This window comes from Tripterygium wilfordii, chromosome 7, assembly GCF_013401445.1.
Source record: "Tripterygium wilfordii isolate XIE 37 chromosome 7, ASM1340144v1, whole genome shotgun sequence".
NCBI classification, from domain to species: domain Eukaryota; kingdom Viridiplantae; phylum Streptophyta; class Magnoliopsida; order Celastrales; family Celastraceae; genus Tripterygium; species Tripterygium wilfordii.
In genome coordinates this window covers 3431944-3449757 of record NC_052238.1, presented here as the reverse complement: position 1 = coordinate 3449757, position 17814 = coordinate 3431944, and the positions used below count along the sequence as shown (strand labels likewise).

At 37.4% G+C, this 17814-nt stretch overlaps 3 protein-coding genes across 6 annotated transcripts; 2 read left to right on the top strand and 1 right to left on the bottom strand.

The window, feature by feature from the left end:
- Positions 1-131: 131 nt before the first annotated feature.
- On the bottom strand, positions 132-8192 carry LOC120003088 (protein DGS1, mitochondrial). Of its 4 annotated transcripts, none has more exons than XM_038851993.1 (14): positions 7870-8187; positions 7451-7565; positions 7134-7337; positions 6393-6530; positions 6042-6203; positions 5588-5782; positions 5040-5140; positions 3884-3973; positions 1971-2043; positions 1869-1897; positions 1652-1775; positions 1160-1270; positions 627-727; positions 132-525 (listed from the first exon to the last, which is right to left on the bottom strand). In XM_038851993.1, exons 1-14 carry the CDS (start codon positions 8091-8093, stop codon positions 405-407), a joined length of 1788 nt encoding a protein of 595 aa, XP_038707921.1. In that variant the 5' UTR covers positions 8094-8187; the 3' UTR covers positions 132-404. The 4 variants fall into 4 exon arrangements, with proteins under 4 accessions (XP_038707921.1, XP_038707922.1, XP_038707923.1 ...); XM_038851994.1 differs by having other exon boundaries at positions 7451-7570; positions 7870-8011; XM_038851995.1 differs by lacking the exon at positions 132-525 and having other exon boundaries at positions 1160-1262; positions 7870-8191.
- A 418-nt stretch (positions 8193-8610) lies between these two features.
- On the top strand, positions 8611-11374 carry LOC120001446 (cysteine proteinase inhibitor A-like). Its single transcript, XM_038849781.1, has 3 exons — positions 8611-8775; positions 9250-9443; positions 11192-11374. Exons 1-2 carry the CDS (start codon positions 8674-8676, stop codon positions 9436-9438), a joined length of 291 nt encoding a protein of 96 aa, XP_038705709.1. The 5' UTR covers positions 8611-8673; the 3' UTR covers positions 9439-9443; positions 11192-11374.
- A 1070-nt stretch (positions 11375-12444) lies between these two features.
- On the top strand, positions 12445-16611 carry LOC120001226. Its single transcript, XM_038849448.1, has 2 exons — positions 12445-12614; positions 14564-16611. Exon 2 carries the CDS (start codon positions 14589-14591, stop codon positions 16512-16514), a length of 1926 nt encoding a protein of 641 aa, XP_038705376.1. The 5' UTR covers positions 12445-12614; positions 14564-14588; the 3' UTR covers positions 16515-16611.
- The last annotated feature ends 1203 nt before the right edge of the window (positions 16612-17814 follow it).

The following is a 17814-nucleotide window of genomic DNA, read 5'->3' as shown; positions in this document are numbered from 1 at the left end:
TTATTTCACGGACCTACCATATGGGCTTGGACTGTTTACTTCGACCTCAAGTCCAGCTGGGGTCCGGCCGTGAAGAAAAGAAGCCCATTCCATCTTTTCTTAAAATTTCCCTTCAAAGTTGGAAATTTTACTTGAAAATCCAGTGTTAATAATGAATCATTATCATGGCCAAAGAAAGGCTTACAGTTTGTCCAGAATCACTGTTCAAGGTTGGTATGGTGTTGCTTATAAGACCTACAGTTAAAAAAAAAAGTCTGATGCTACCCCTCCCCATATTTTGGTGCAGGGGAGTTTTAACTCAACAGTTGTACCACCCCGAAAAACAAAAAGAAAAGAAATGTTTGATCACAAAATGAATAGTACCCATCGGAGCGGGAATAAAGATCATAGTGAGATTGTTAAGTCTATTGCCGTTTCAATGAAGGGAGCAAGCAGTCATACACCCTCTCCATCCTTGATGTCACTATGAGCTTATAAGATGTTTGCAACCCTGGTTTTGCCAAATCAACAATGTCCTGTCTCAACCTGTGGAAATTCAAGAAGTGAGCATAGCACGAACATGCACAAATGGCAAAAGTGACCGATAATGGAGTTAGCATATACAAAGCATAGAAAACTAAACTTACCATTGCCATTCGCCCGTTGCTTTGGCATGCCTCTCAACAGCATGGTATAATCGATCTAGAGTATATAACACCAATCCGTACATGCTTTCTGCATCTTTTTCCTGTAACAAGTAATACAAATTAGATGGTACCTAGTTTCCATTGACACAGAATCCATCAAACAAGAACAACACATGGCAGATAAAGTTGAGTTGACAAGGTTCTCGTCTGGCTGCCTTAATTTAGAAACACATAAGCAAGCGAGCATATATTGCTTTTTGAGGGAGAAATCCCTTAAGAATTTGAATCTTCAAAGAACTTCCCCTCAACTACTTCTCTCAACAAATTACTGGACAATGTAATAGAACATTTTTGAGAATTTATTTGTTGTCAAGAATGGACAATGAGCAAGCAAAGGATGTAGAAGTTGAGAATTCATTGCATGACACAGTCCCCGCAAAGAGAAAATCAGCTGCAGAATGGAATTGTAGTCTAACCATTGAGGAATAAAAAGAGTTCGGAAAGAAGAATCTTCCAGAAATTTCAAATCTCACCTTCCCGTTGTCAATGTAAGTTTGGTACTGCATAATCCTTTTCTCAACCTCGACAATTAGAAGCCTCCTCTGGAGCCGAGCAATTCTTCCTCTTCCTTCTGCTCTGGTATCCTAATTTGCAATAACAGAATCAGAAATGCATGACACAAACACAGAAAGTATTGACAATTCTAAATCAGAGTTTATCTGCAAAATTTGATTGCTATCCCCCAGAGGATGATAATTCAGGTCTAGTTGAAAATATATCATACATATGTCACAAAAATCACAATCAGACTGGAGAAAGAAGGTGTTCACATATACAGGATGAAACCAATGCATCCACCTAAACCCTAAACCCTAAACAAGATGAATTCAAGGAATAGGGAGATATGATGCATTACCTTCTAAACAGTGGCAAGGAACTATAATTCCTAAACTATACTTCCTGTGCAATGAATATAATTAACTCAGTAAAATACCTAGGGAAAATCAAAACAAGAATTTGCTTACCCTCTTGAACCATGCACGCACTAACATGAGTAGAATAAGAGAGAGAAAGAATGCTGGTAGGGCAGCCAGAATAGCAAAGTTGATTTCATTTGCCCGGAGAATCTGATCCAATTCGAGCATTGCCCTGAACCGATAAGCATATACAGAAATCAATCTAACTAGAAAATATACAAGTCAAAAGATCTTATCATATAAAGCACAAGTTCGTTGAACTCACGTCTCAATGTCCAGTTTTAGCTTTTGAACCTGTAAAGGCAAGACCCAGTGATTAGATGACCATAATCATAGCAAGGAAGAAATGTAAAAACCGTGTTATCACCTGGATGAGTAAAGCGCGAGCAAGCTCTCCATTTAATAGATTCTGAATAGGATGCATAACCTCCTTTTCATACCTACATATGAAATCCAAATAGAAGAATAATGATCAAGAAACATTTATAGGTAAATCTATCATATAGAACACCATTTGCCGCTTTGAAAAGAACCATAAGGAGATTACCTAAATAGGTATGGTTTAACACATAAGTGATGATGTGGTCTTAAGATTACAGTTCTGACAACATTTTCAACTGTCGAAACACCTGACTAGGTTTAATGTGGCAATTTCAAGGTTGGACATAAAGAAAGTATTAACTTTTATATGTTTGTATGGAGACATATGCAACTATGCAAGTGGAATTGATAACAAAATTTGAATCATTGTGAGTGTGCACGAGCAACAGTTATATACAACATCTAATAGCCTTGACATGATTAGGATTCCTCACTGCTTTATTCAACTAGATATCCAAAAAAAAAGTGGGCCAGCTTATAATCTACAAGTTTTGCATGTTTAGGAGCCCTTACAAGCTATTCATCCAACTAACAGACACGGATCCATAACAGAGATACCAGTAATATGATATCACTTAAGGGCACGCAGATAAATGAAAAGTTTTGAATGTCTAGGTGCCCTTACAAGCTATTCATCCAACTAACAGACACAGATCCACAACAGACATACCAGTAATATCATATTACATTAAGGGCACGCAGATAAATGAACCTCAAGACATTGGCAGACTGGATAAAACAAGCACATAAGTTCTAATTCAATAGCAAGTTTTTCCACATTTAATGATTTAGACAACTGCTACAACCATCCGGTGTATAATATTGAAGATTTGACAAAACTGTCTATATCAGTTGGGCTAAATCATTACAAAACCATGCAGTCATCAATAAAGGTTCAATCATTAAAAATATATTTAAAAAATAGAGCAGAAAAATGCACAACATGAGACTCAACTTTGCATTGGAACATTGACTTACTTTTCTTGCAAACTTACACTAAGTCATGGACTATTTCTCTTTATGCTGATGGAGTGAAGCTATGAATAATGTATCCGTGAATGAATTTTACCGCATTTATACTATGAGCAGAGCACCACCAATACAGAGCACAGCTCATTTAAAGGCCAACAAAGTAAAAATAGAAAATTTTTTTTTTTAATTTTTCTTCCCTTTTTTCCTTCCTTTATCAGGTGGCCAACATAAACAGTTGTTTTGGTTGAATATGGATGAATAAACACCCAATCACTATCCTGGTTTTCATGTCATGCAAAAAGCTCAGACATATCAAACAGACACATACATCATCAGGAAAACTTTTCACATCACATCTTCTGCCCCAAAGTCATCCATTTTGGCTATCAGTCTTGCACTTGGTTTTGGTCACCAGGTTATTTCCCTTCCTTTTGATATGCAAAAAACAAATTTCAGTAATTGGGATACAAGTTGGAAAAGTTGCATGTGGTTGAAACATTATGAAATATAAAGATCAGTATGCATAAGTTCAACCATTTCATATGCAGATACAGGTAGCCTGAAGATGTTATTCTCTTGGCAGTCATCATAATTTCCACATTCACCACCTCACAGAAGCTTTAATGTATGTAACTATGTTGGTATTTAAGAAGTGAGTAGCTTCCCCTTCTTCTTTTTCTTCCTGTTCCTTCTATATAAATTTTCTGCTTCTCATGAGTGCACCCTAAATACAATGATTGAACCTTCTCCATCATGTTCCTCATATGCATGCTTAATAATAAAACAAGAGGAAGTGCGAAGTGGTTGAGGTCGGTTTACAAGCCTGAGTGATGATAATGATAACACATCATAAAGCATCTTTAGGTACATTGTAATTTCCAAATACTATCATAACAAATTACACATAACCTCAGGGAGAAAATTTACCTAGCCATAACTATTTCAAGCAATTCCTGATCTGAGGCATTCTCAGGGAGCTTCTGACCTTTTGTTTGCTCACTGAAAGCCAACAACATTCTGCGCGCAGGGAAATACTTTAGTAATGTTATAGAGAAATTAAGTTCAATAATGCCAAATATTTCAATATCAAATCGGATAGAGTGAATAAAGCAATGTCACAGTCATGCTATTGCTACACTTAGGATGAATCTAAATACTAATAAATGCGAAGAGTCAACATGATACAAGAGATGCTCTACAAGGGAAGGACCAAAACCACTCCATGATGCTATCTAGAATGAAAAAGAAACCCAAAACGATCATGTGGGTGTTTCACTATACAATCATCAGCAGATTAACATTGAACACCACCTCCCCCACCCCCTAAAAAAACAGAAAATTTAGTAAAAAAATAAACAATGCATAATGATTTAAAAAACTTGAGTTGCGAATAATAATAGTATAATACAGAACAGGGAAAACATTGCACATTCGGATAAATAAAAAATTATAAAAATGCATCGGTGTGACAATTTGGAAGAGGATTCTGGTAAAAAAAGAGACTCTGTGATATAGAATATCCATGCATCCTCTGTTCTTCACCAAAACCTCATTTCTATCATCCTCTTTCATGCAACCATTCATATTGTTTTTGCATTGTAAGAGAATCTCTTGCTCCAGCTCTTCCAATCCATCTCTGACAGGACTAAGAAAAAGATGTTCTTAATCATGTACAACATAGCTCTCTGTTCTTCGCTTTTTTGACCCCTTTATAAATATAATTCCTTAAAACTAAACACCTTTCAATTATAGATTATAAGGGAGCTGGATGCTGACAAGACAAAGCCATGAAGAATGTATGAATGTCTTTCAGGAATTAACAGGATTTCAACCATCATTACTATTTTTGTTCGTTTTCAATTTTTTGAGAAACTCTTTTTCATGATTAACCTTGCATGTCCTTCGAACAAACTCCAAGTAACAGATGGACAAGGGATCCAGGAGTAGAAGACAAAATAGAAGTTAGAAAATAGAAAAAGCCACGAAGTGTGCAAGGTAAGAAATTATACTTGCATAAACAGTTTCATTATATACACACAAATACAATGAACAAATGGATAACAAATAGAAGAGAGAATTCAACCTGTGCAGAGAATTAGCAGTTAACTGTACTTCTTCAATCTCCATGACACCCTTGTGTCTCTTCCTGAATGTATCAAAAAGCTCATCTCTAATAGACAAAAGCTGAAATAAGAGTTCAATCAGTGAAAACAAACAAATATGAAAATAAAAATAGTTCAAATTCGTGCCAAATGCCTATCTAGACATTTGTTGGCATTGGTGGCATTAGTGTCAAATGCCCATCTAGAAATAAAAACCCACCTCAGCACCATTTAGGACTGGCAAATCAGCTAAGGCCCACTCATAATCATCCCAAACTATACATTCTTCCCTAACTGTTACTAAGAATCTTATCTAAACCATATCTAAGTAATGACATCTATTTCATTTCCTGAAACTCAGCCAACTGCATACAAATGCCAGTTTATATTTCCGAAGACGGCCCCACTTCAAGTGATATTCAGGACATAAAAGTGAGTTGCAAGCCCCATCATCCCACAGTTTCCAAAAGAAGAACAAGAACTGAAGGTTAAACCAATAAAGTGAAAAAAAAAAAAACTAAGTCTCTACCGGTTGCTCCACGTGATCATTAAAGAAGCTAATGGTAGAGTCCCTTGCTTCTCGAATCCAATTGTCAATGTCAGGACTTCCCATCAAGCTACTATGTCGTAGGAGCCACAGAGAACAAACGGATAGGCCAACTGCCCCGCAAGTATATCGGATCCAGTATACAGTTACTTTCCTTGGCCTTTGGTGTTTTGCAACCTAACAGAAGAAAAGGAAAATACACAAAATATATATCAAGTTTAAACAGCAAAAACGAAAGAAATAAGATCAGCAGATAGAGTAGCTTAAGTTGGAATTAAAAGGTGAAAGATAGGGACTACAAACAATTTCACCCGATTCATGTAGCAGACCAAAATAATTGAGTTAGGTAATGGGTTCAAACAGCAAAAATGCTTTAAAATGACCCAGTTAACCTAAATCTATTTCAGGGTTCACAAAAGGCTGAAAAATTACTTGCCATGAGAGAAATGTAAGTGTCTAGTTTGTGTAGATTTTCATAAACCAAGTTGATAGCATCCCTCATTTCACAGTCTGTCCATTGAGATCCTTCCTGATTAACTTCTGGAAGCTCTTCAAACATTAGAGGAAATGAACAGCTCCCATCAATAGATGAATTTCTCTGCATAAAAATTACAAAGGTCACATTTGGAATTTGAACTGGGCACAACAAGCTAGAAAAAGCAGCAACTTTGGAGGCCACAACAAATTTCTTAATCCCCCGAAGTATGGAAATGAAACGGAGATGAAGTAATTAGCAAACGAATGAAAATAGTAAACCAAAAACGAGCATCATGATGTGTATGTTTACCTGACGCATTGCATGCAGATGACCGATTGATGCCTCCAACTTTGAAAACAAGCCATTTATAGTAAGCAATAATGAAGGCAATACTCTCTCTGGATCCTTCAATAATTCCTCCCCACATCTATCAACTTCCATGTACATCTACATGCCATTGAGGAAGCCAATGAATCAAACACACATGTTTTAAAGGACAATTAATGCATAGATATTACGTGACCATCCCTTCATAAACTATGTAGCATATACTAGACGGGTAGCTCTATAAATATTTGCATAACGGCATAAGAACTTTTTTTTAATGGATCCTAAACCCATAAGGACTTGTTAGAGAGAGAGAGAAAGAAAGAGTGCGTAATAACTAACCCCAGTCTCCCAACATACAGTAAAAACTTGAATCTCAATATGTTAAAACAGTGTAGAAATTTTTGGCACAGACCCTCGTCAAAACTAAAACAAGGTATGAATCATTGTATCGGTATTAATGCAACCAAAAATGCAACTTTATATGGATTTAGTTAAAATAAAACCTGAATCAAGTTCGCTCTTAGCCATATGCCATCTAGGGCAACACTGTTCCGTAGCGCAAAGTAAGAAAAGCATGAAAATCATATGATAAAAAGTCAAAAACATATCCCTGCACATTCATCACTCAAAAGCTATAGTGCTTAACTTAACAATAGGTAAACAACTACAAAATATAGACAAATCAAAAGTGGACATAACCAATGAAGTGAAAAGTCAAACCTCAGCCAAAAATGTCGCGAGGGAAGATCTTAAGGTGGTTAACACAGCTATTCTCTCATATATGTAAGCAGATGCAGATTCAGATAGATGCTGTATGGATGAGCCCTCAGTAAACCATTCACGTAGGAACTGAAATGTTTCACTAGCAAAAGCCCGTGGCCCTCTTTCAAAAACCTTGAAGTACACTTTTCGAGCATTTGATCCCTGACATTAGTTGCAGAATATTTTTTATAATGCGGATTAGAAACGAATGTCATGGTTCACAATGCAGCATAGGAAATTTTTTCCTGGAAACAAACAGGATTTCACTTACTAACCTCTGCTCTAGACTGCCAGAAGTTCAAATTCTTCTGTACGTTATGCAAATTCGTAAACATATGCTCCATTATATCCTCCAAAACATCAACCACTCTGGAAGCCTCTGTCATAACCCTGCACTTTTGTCACATAAGTGATTTAATACTTGAAAACAAAGAAGTTATCTACGATCATTGAAAACAACTAAAACATGATAGATATTTTCAAATCCCAACTACCAAGCAAACACTCAAAGTGCAGGCCACCTTGTTCCAATGTAAACCACAAACCTTCAAGAAGTGCGAGTTGAAGAACGAAACAACCCGAAAGAAAATAGCACTCGAAAAGAAAATTCATTTATTTTCACAGCAACCAAACACATTATTGAAATAAAAAAGAGAATCAAAAGAAAGAACAGAAGTCAGTGAATGAGTCATACAAGGGAGAGTCGGGAGAATTGGAAGGTAAAGGAAGAGGGAAGCAAGCCCTACGTCTCCTTGATCCGGCACGCGCTGCTTGGTTACAGAGGTTTGAGATTTTACCGAGAAATTTTGAATCAGACGAAGGAACGGAAGTTGTGAGTCGGTTCCATAGATAGTTAGAGTAAAAGGCGAACAGGGTTTTAACACTCGTTGATTCGTCCTGCGCAGGTTTGGAATCCATGAGCACTGAATTGTTAGTCTCGAACCAAAGTTCCTTGTGCGCTTCGCGGCTGATGAGTGATGAATGTAGAAGAATTGGCGGTGGCCGTTTTGAATGCTGGATGTGCTAGGGCAGAATGAACTTGAAAGAATGAAAGTATTCAACGAGACCCCTCAACTTTAGACATATTGCAAAAACACCCCTGATAAATTAACAAAAAATCGTTAATTGCTTTAAACGGTGAGGATATATCAAATGGGAGGTCCCACCGTAATTTCGCGCATCCAGCTAATACTCCTTTAAAGGAAAACCATGACAAAAATTACGATTCAATGGTCAAAATGTCAACGTGTTAGATGCTAGCGAACTACCGTCGAAAAGAAGTCGGCCAGTAGACGATCTCACATAAACGGCGCCAAAATCCAACGAAACGGTAAGCGCGTTACGCGCAACGGCGCAAGCCATATCTATCAATGCGAATTATTCCACGCCATGAAAGAGACCTCTATCTGCCCTTTTTAAGAGTCATCAATAAAGTAGAGTTCATCTTGGTCTTTGCTTGCGAATTCAGAGAGAAATCTAAGCAGAGAAGAAGAAAAAAATGACAACAGTCGGCGGAGTTGAGGAGATCCAGGGGAATGAGAACAGTCTCGCGATCGACAGCCTCGCTCGTTTCGCTGTCGACGAGCACAACAAGAAGCATGTTTGTCTCTCCGATAACCTTTTTTCTGTGTTTTTTTCCTTCGTCAGTTTTGATTTCAGATTGGATCCCAAGAAAATTCAAGTGGCAACAATTCCCAAAATTTCCCCCTTGTTGACAGTTTTGTGGTGTGTCTTCAATCTATTTCTTCAATTTGTTCTGCTTCTTGAGTCCATATTTTAGCCGTGTTAAACATTAGGTTCCCTAATCTCAAACAATATTTTCAATTAATTTTCTACTTTTTAATAATTTATCCTCTCCAATTGAAGTGTAGCCTTGTGTCTAAGACTAATGGCAGATATCAGAAGAGTTCTTTTTTTTGTTTATGTTAGTAAACATCAATTCTCCGCTAAACATATTATTTTGCCTTTTTTTTTTTTTAAGTCAAAAATGGTTATTCTTTTTCCGTGTGTAGTTTTAATTTTTTTAAAAAAATTAAAAATATTTGAACCATTTTGTGTTCTGTTCTGAATGTAGAATGCACTTCTGGACTTTAAGAAGGTGGTGAAAGCAAAGCAACAAGTGGTCGCTGGTACTATGTACTACATCACCTTGGAGGCATCGGATGGTGGTCACACCAAAGTCTATGAAGCCAAGGTGTGGGAGAAGCCATGGTTGAACTTTAAGGAGGTGCAAGAATTTAAGCTTCTCGACTCTAGCACTTGAGCTAGGTAACTATTTTTCATCATAAATTGTCTTTCTTCAATATCTATACGTTGGCTGCATAAGTTTGTCATTTTCACAATGCCTTCTTGTTTGAGTGTGACCTGCTGCCGTTGTGCAACATGCCAATCAAAGTCTTGATATTGGCAATGTTATGTGTAATGCTGACTATAATCAGTTAAGGGTCTTACTTTACCTTGGGAGAAATATGCTATAGTTGGGAGTTCGAGAGGAATGAAGGAAAGGAAAGGTTTCAAAAGGGAAGGAGTGGCCAATAATTACGTCTACATGTTTGGGAGTTTCATTTAGAGTGTGTTTGGATTGAGGGATTTGGAGGGGAGGGAAGGGAAATGGAGTTTCCTTCCAATTCTCTTGTTTGGATAGTTTATAAAAAATTGAGGGGAGGGATTTGAGAGGATTTTGGAGGAAGATTTCATTAAATTTTTGTCAAAATTCTTTCCTCCCAAAATGGAGTCATTTGGAGGAAAGAGATTACTAATTAAGTTACTTATAAGTTTAAAACATATTTTACCCTTGGACATAACACTTAAACATAAAAAATAAGGATAAACTAGTAAATTAAACTACTTTTCTTTCCTTTCTTTTTTTTAATCTATTCAAACATGAGGGAGGGAAATGTATTTTCCCTTCCATTCTCTTCCCTTCTCTTCCTTCCCTTTTCCTTCCCTTCCCTTCCCCCCAAATCCCTCAATCCAAACACACTCTTAAGGAAGTGAAGACAACATACATCTCTATGTTTGGGGAAAAAGATAAGGGGACGGATTGGAAAGCCATTTTATGATCTTTGTAATTGCAACAGATACCTTCCTATCCAGTCTCCATCCTGATTTGGAGGGTAATGGTGGCCGTCAACTCCCCTTCCCTTGTGTAACTAAAATCTCCCAAATACTGGATAAAGTGTCCCCTCCCTTCCCTTTCCTTTTCCCCCTTGTATTCCCTCTTCCAAACATACACGTAGTCTATTTGATGGATAGATATATTAGCCCTTATCTCATATAAGGTTTGATACACCTAGGGATGGGATACCCGTCAATTCCCCTTTCCCTCGTGTAACCAAGGAAAGTTTTCTACTGTTTTATATCTCTGTTTTAATCCCTCAAATCCCAATAATCAAATCTCATTACCTCGTGGAGATCTTGCCTCTCAAAATGCGGATTAAGACATTACTCAAAAAGGAAGAAAAAGGGGGGAGGGGGTATTAAGAAGGTTGGTTAGGCTGTTTGAGGGATGAACTTATAATCCCATTAAAAACACCCAAACAAAAGGAGCTGGCAAGGGAAGGGATTTCTGGCTTCAGCTGTAAACTTGGGGTTGGGGATCTCGAGTTTGAATCTCTAGGTGTAACCTTGATTTAATTGATACCAATTGTGTGTGCCGTAAGGGATGATTAGTAACATGTAGTTACTGATTTGGAATTGAATTATCAAGTGTTATGCACCAAATAGGGGATGAAGAATCTTTTCTATTGGTTTAGGAATTAGCTGACTCCTATTTTATGTATCATGATGACTATTTGTGTATGTGTGATTGTATACATCTTTACTAAAATTACCAATTAAATGAGACCGAGATGTTTCTCATTCTTGTAGACATATTCCCTCTCCTACAAACATAAAGGGGGGAAACAAGAAGAGTGCTGAAACATGAAGTTCTACTGCCCCTTGAATCTATAAATGATCATTTAGAAACCGATTTTATATGATGATATATTGATATCTTATTTTCAAAAATGCAGATGACCGCTGATGATGAAGACTATGTGAATAACTTATGGTGTCTCAGACTTGAGGCATAAATAAAATCACACTGTGATGTGGAGTTCTAAAGATTCTAATATTATCGCGTTTGGTATGGACGTGTATTTCATACGACTTTGAATTTCTTTAATATATAGTATTGCATAACATGTCTTCTATTATTCAGTTTGTGAAGTTATTTACCATATAATGTATCATGCTGGACATTAGGAATGTGTTTATGAGAATATATGAATGACCCTCAAAACAACTGAGTCAGATATCAGAAGCCAAACATATCTTACCAACGAATTGGCTGTGCTTTAAGGTCTACTTCATAAGCCTTTTTTCTAAACAGACTTCATACCACACCAAATTTACTAATATTATTTGTTTAAGTCTATCCAATGCATTTAATGATGAGATTATGTAAAATCCGAAAAGATGTGTCTACTACTAATCAATAGTTTATTCTTAAAAGAAGCAATTCTATAATCTGTATGGCCTAACTTGGGTCCAGTTGAATAGGCTTTTAATTTTTACTTCTGGGTTTGATTCGTGAAGAAAGCTTACAGTGAGGCCCACCGCAAGAAGCCACCCAGGAAGGATTGCCTGTCGAAGCAAGACTGCAAAGATAACCGACTGATCATGCAAAACAAAACAAAACAAAACAAAAATTTAGCAGCAAAAAATAAAATTGACTCTTATCAAATCCTATAAACTTAATTAATTCACTTAAACAATACTCATGCACAAAGTTATATAAGTGGACGGGATTGATTGATGACATATAAATAATAAGATATATGTATGTAGATTTTATTTCTATATAATACTCCATGCATGTGGAGAGACTTTTTCCTAAACTTTAACCTATAATATTTCGATTTTATCCCTACAATTTTATCATCACAACATAATTAAAAAAAAAACTTGTTTGAACATTCAAATTCAACCATTTAAAACCTTAATTAACCTTTTTAATTCATCACCTACGTTATGAGAACCGACAACTTACAGGCTGCAACTACTCTTAGAAAAACTTATCAGATGCATTTAATATTATTGATAAACTAGTAAAATTTGCATAATTATTTTTTGCTAATTATTTGATTATTCCAAATTAATAAATTTCTGGCGGCTACAATGTTAGGTGGTAGAAAAAATTGAAATAACTAATTAAAATTTAAGAAAAATTAGGGAGAGAAAATTAATTAAAAAAATAAAAGAGAGGCGACGAGTACAGGAGGCGGCCAACTATATCCTTCGGTTAACGAGTAGTTTTGGTTACATCAAATCCCTTTCTTTTTTCCCTGCTCAAAATCCTAATTGTTGTGTCTATTCCGTTTGGGACTCGAATTTACTCTCTCTTACCACTCGATCGTCCAATCTCGATCTCTCAACACCCCGTCCTCTTTACAGGTTGGCCCTTCCCCCGCTTCATCTCTCTATCCGTCGTTAGATCTCTGCATTAGTGTTCATTTCCCCGTGAGAATCGCATTCTCTACGGAATTCCTTTGGCTTTTGTGTTTATGCTTTTGATTTCGAATTTCGAGTATGGTGGTTGGGGAATTGGGATCTTGAACGCCTCCATTTGCCCATTATCGTTTTTTCGATGCAGTTTTCTTTCTCTATTTATTTGTGTTTGTGATGTATCGGACCTGGTTAATTTTTATGTCTACATTGGGAATTCTACAAAATCTTGAAAATTTTGTTGCTTTAAATTTGTGGCTAATTGTTGCATGCATGATTCATTTTGATCTAATTATTCTGTCTTAGACCATATGTCTCTGCCGTTCTTTTAATTGGCTTATTAATGGTTAATACAACGAGCGTTTTAAAGTATCAGTATCAGTTGGTATGGAGTCAGTATCATTTATATCCTCTTGGCTGTGATTGTTGTGTGTGGCTTTTCAATGTTTTCCTTATATTGAATCATGACACCTAAATATGTTTTATTTGTTGATCATTTGAATGGGCAGTTAAGTTCATTATGCTTGCCTAGCCTTTCTCAATATTTGTTTTTATAGTGTGTAGGATATGGTTGTAGCTGATTGTGTTTGTTTTTCCCAAGACGTGAAATGATAATTTTGACATCCTGGTTGTGTAAGTTGGTGTAAGTTTGAAGGACGTGATAATCACATGAGAGTTCTTGACATATTTTCCAAGAGTTGTTGTCAAATTAACAATTCGAATTTGTTTAACCACCAGATGATTTGTGATGCAAGGTAGTCTCCCCATTGTTTCCACTTATATACGGAGGAATAATGGTGTGTGTGAGTATTGTATTACTGAGACATATCTTGCTTGTTCAATATATGCTTCACTGCACCTTGAACTGGGAATTGTGGTAGCTGTAGGGTAACATATGGAAACTATCCCAGGCAGTACTTGTGATGTTCCAAATTATTGATGGAATTGGAGTTTACGCAAATGTAAATTGAAGGGTGAATCTTGGTGCAGTGGTACAGTTGCTTCATTGCAAGTTTGCAACATACTGGTTCTAACCAGGGAATCAACATTTTTCTCAAGATGACCTGTGTCTTCTTGTTTGAACATATAACCATAAAAGAATAAATTTATTTTGTTTTGAGTGGCAAAGTGCTGGATGGTAGTTTATTTCTGAAGCAAATGATGATGACAATCTGTCATAGGATTGGTTATTTCTTAACTTCATGTAGTTAACTGAAGTTTTGTACTAGCGTGGAAAATTGGAAATAGAATTTTGTTCTGTGCAAACGATTTGTTTCTTTAATACTAAATTGTGAGCTTTGCAATCAGTACAATTTTATGTGCATCCTCGAGTGTGTACCAAGAATTGGAGCCTGTTAGTTGCTGTTATTCTACAGGTGTATCTTCATTGTGGTTCACTTTTATGAGTTGCGCTTTGGCAATGATATTTACCGCTATTACTTTTTGTTGTAATTGTGTTTAGTAAAATCAGTTGTATAGGAGCGTCCAATAGGGAGGGTGTTCGAACTTTGAAGGCCATGATCTTAATGTGTGGCTAAGAATTGCTCAGCTTGATTTCTCGTGGTGCAAAAAAAAAAAAAAAAGGGAGTTGGAGCTTTTTCTCCATTTTGAGGTGCACAGCATAGCTGTCGTTTAAATGGCTGGATGAAATTTCCTGAAGTTAATGGGATATAGATGTAATTGTGTTTCATTTCTTTGGTGCAAACCTACAAATTCTACCCATAGATCAAATAATTGCTAATCTGTTTCATTGGTTGCAGACACGCTCTTGTTTTATGCTGTTATTTTTGTACTATTTGGTCTTTAACCTGTTATTGTTTGTATTGTGTGGTTACTAGTCAGTGTTCTTGACTTCTTGTAAGTCACTGTGCATTAAATTCTCATGTCAATAATTGCAGGAATAAATTCTTTTTCTCCAGAGAAATGTCTCCGACATCCAGGTCTAAGTCCAAGGACAAAAAGGCTGGCAAGGACACACAGAAGGCATCTTCAAACCCAACGGGTACTCCTAATGCAGGTAGTGGTGTACCACCTAGTGCATACAATCCACATTTAGGAACATTTCATGCCCTTGAAATAACGCCAGCGTCCTCTGCTTCGCCTTTTTATGCTAATGGTCATTTCTGCAACATAGATGAAACAGAAGTTTCATATGGGAGCTCACTTGGAACTGGGGCTGAATATGATTCTGTTTCCAACAATGGTAGTTGGTCAGAGGAGTCAGAAGATCACAAAGAGAAATCATCTAATCCTCCCGCAAGGCAGGACGTAATACCAGGGGCTGATGGCGACAAGCGGGAGAAAACCCGCCAGAAGAATGAGAAGAAGCATCAGCGCCAGAAGGAGAGGCGTGCCAAGGAATTGCATGAGCGATGCAATGGCTATCTCATGTCAAGAAAACTGGAAAAACTTGCACAGCAGCTTGTTTCAATGGGATTTCCTCGCGAGCGTGCAATTATGGCGCTGATATTCAACAAAGGGAAAGTAGAGCAATCTATTTCTTGGATCCTTGAAGAAGGTGAAGAACCAGACAAGCACCGGGATCATAATCTTGTTGGTAATTTGAAAATTGATATTTCAGATGAGCTTTCCCAGATCACAAATTTGGAGATGAGATTCAAGTGCACAAAGCAAGAGGTTGAAAGAGCTGCCGTTACCTGTGAAGGTGATCTTGAGAAGGCGGAAGAGTACTTGAGAGCACTGAAGCAAGACTCGCCTTCTGCTCCATCGAAGCCTGAAGAAAATAGCTATTCTCCTACTCCTAGCAACGGTAAGGTTTCTGCAGCAGTTAGCCAGAGTGCAGTGAGGCTGCAAACAAAACCCAATTTACTTGCTACAATTGAACAAAGAAGAGATGAAAAGGAAAACCATTCAAAAACATCAGGTGTAGTTGGAGTATCCTCAGAACCAGGAAGTAGAAGTGTGCAACCTTTGAAGAGAATTCAACCGAAGTTGGAGTGGGCAAAACAACAGCAGATTGCTGTGCCTGCTGAGAAAAGGTGGTCAACTACTGGATCAAATCCTTCTGCATCTTATTCTTTGGCATCATCTTTGCGGGTGTCACCTCCAGCAGCCAATGCTGAAGCTCATTATGTGGCTGTTGGTAATGAATACAAAAACCTTCAACCTGGAATAGTTAGGGAACCAGTTGTTATGATGCAGATACCTCAATCTGTGAATACAAAGCAGGTTTTGGCCACCAGCATGAGTTCATCACCTCCTGGATCAGCTGCAAGTTGGCATCCTGCTAACAGTGTTGAAATTATGAAGTCCAGCAGGTTGATACCTCATATTTCTACTGCAAGAAGCCTCGGCCCAAGCAATTTGAACTCTCATCAGTTGTATCAGCAACATTTTGTTCCTAGCAGTGTGCCAGGAGATTCTCCTGGAGCTAGCCGAGGAAATATAACAAGTACATCCCCTACTCTTGCTCCTGCCTCCTCACTTGGACTATTCTCTGGGTTGGGTTCTACCGGTTCTTCAGGTGCCTCTTCTCCTGTTGACTGGAGCACACCTGGCTCAATGGCGCACTTCGATTACACCAACATAGACTGGAGCTTGAATCGAGAAGGGGGGTTGTCTTTAGAGGGTCCTTCTGGTTCGTGGTTAGGAACTGGAACTATGAGGAACAGCACTCACTTAGATGATTCTAATGCTTCTGGAATGGCTGCCAAGATGGCTATGAGATCGGTTCCTAAGGGAAATAGAATACCGTTAGCAGGATTGCAAGATGGCGGAGCCTCTGTTACTGAGGCGCCCGCTGCTAGTTCCCGAGAGTGGACTTCACCATTTGAAGGGAAAGATCTTTTTAGCATACCAAGGCAGTTTGTTTCTTCTCCTTCTCTGTAGGGGTGGGTGGGTAAAATTTCAGTTAAGAATATGAAAAAGAACTGGAAAGTGCTTGAATTTGATGTTCTGTTGGTTCTTATGATGCTTGTGATTGGTGTATATCCATTTTACCTTATTTTTAATTTATGTTCTGTTCTCTTAGGAAGAGGAATTGTGGAAGCTGAAATCATGAAAATGACCAAAAAATTTCCAAATCACGGCTTGAATAATTTGGTGCACCAATTCTTTTTACCGAAACTAAAAAGAAACTCAATTTCATGACTGCCAAGGCACCATAGATATCCGGGTCCACCTCAATGACCCATTTGGTACCGGGTACGCTTCTATTGCTTCAAAAATTGCGGGTGAAGGCCTACAATGGACCTTCTCGGCTCATTTAGATTTATCACGGGAGAAAAACAACACAACCCTACCGATTTCTAGAGAATATTGGACATGGTCGTTTCAACAATTTTTAACACAAAATCAACAAATGGGGTACAATTATACACACCCACTAATGCTATGTAACAATTATTTTATCGATCTTGTTTAATGTGAGAGATTTTCAACAGTAATTTACATATTAGAGAGATTTACAAATCAATGTTCTTTCCTCTACTCAATCTCTGATTGTTTGACCTTGATATTAGGCATGTAGAGAGAACGGGTGTTGAGATATGAAGATCGGACGAAGATTAAGTGGTCTATGAGAGAGAATTCGAACTGGAAGAAAAAAACCATAATGGGCAAACTGAGTGCTCAAGATCCCAATTCCCAAATTACAATACTCCAAACTTTGAAATCAAAACCATAAATAATTCCCAAGAAAACGAACACTAAGATAGATGGAGTGGGAAAGGGCTAACCCTTGTAGAGAGAATGGGTGTAGAGAGATCAAGATCGGATGATCAAGTGGTATATGAGAGAGAATTCGAGTCCCAAACTGAATTTTATCGATCTTGTTCAATGTGAGAGATTTTCAACAGTAATTTACATATTAGAGAGATTTACAAGGGTCTTTCCTCTACTCAATCTCTGATTGTTTGACCTTGATATTAGGCATGTAGAGAGAACGGGTGTTGAGATATCAAGATCGGATGAAGATTAAGTGGTCTGTGAGAGAGAATTCGAACTGCAAGAAAAAAACCATAATGGGCAAACTGAGTGCTCAAGATCCCAATTCCCAAATTACAATACTCCGAACTTTGAAATCAAAAGTATAAATAATTCCCAAGAAAACGAACACTAAGATAGATGGAGTGGAAAAGGGCTAACCCTTGTAGAGAGAACGGGTGTAGAGAGATCAAGATCGGATGAT

What these genes read in the sequence shown, in the direction of transcription:
- LOC120003088 (XM_038851993.1), bottom strand. Translation starts at nt 8,093, where the DNA reads ATGGATTCCAAACCTGCGCAGGACGAATCAACGAGTGTTAAAACCCTG. An exon ending in TCTGGCAGTCTAGAGCAGAG is followed by an intron (nt 7,338 to 7,450) that starts GTTAGTAAGTGA and finishes AACTAATGTCAG; the next exon opens with GGATCAAATGCTCGAAAAGT. An exon ending in ATCTGCATGCAATGCGTCAG is followed by an intron (nt 6,204 to 6,392) that starts GTAAACATACAC and finishes ATTTTTATGCAG; the next exon opens with AGAAATTCATCTATTGATGG.
- LOC120001446 (XM_038849781.1), top strand. Translation starts at nt 8,674, where the DNA reads ATGACAACAGTCGGCGGAGTTGAGGAGATCCAGGGGAATGAGAACAGT. An exon ending in ACGAGCACAACAAGAAGCAT is followed by an intron (nt 8,776 to 9,249) that starts GTTTGTCTCTCC and finishes TTCTGAATGTAG; the next exon opens with AATGCACTTCTGGACTTTAA.
- LOC120001226 (XM_038849448.1), top strand. Translation starts at nt 14,589, where the DNA reads ATGTCTCCGACATCCAGGTCTAAGTCCAAGGACAAAAAGGCTGGCAAG.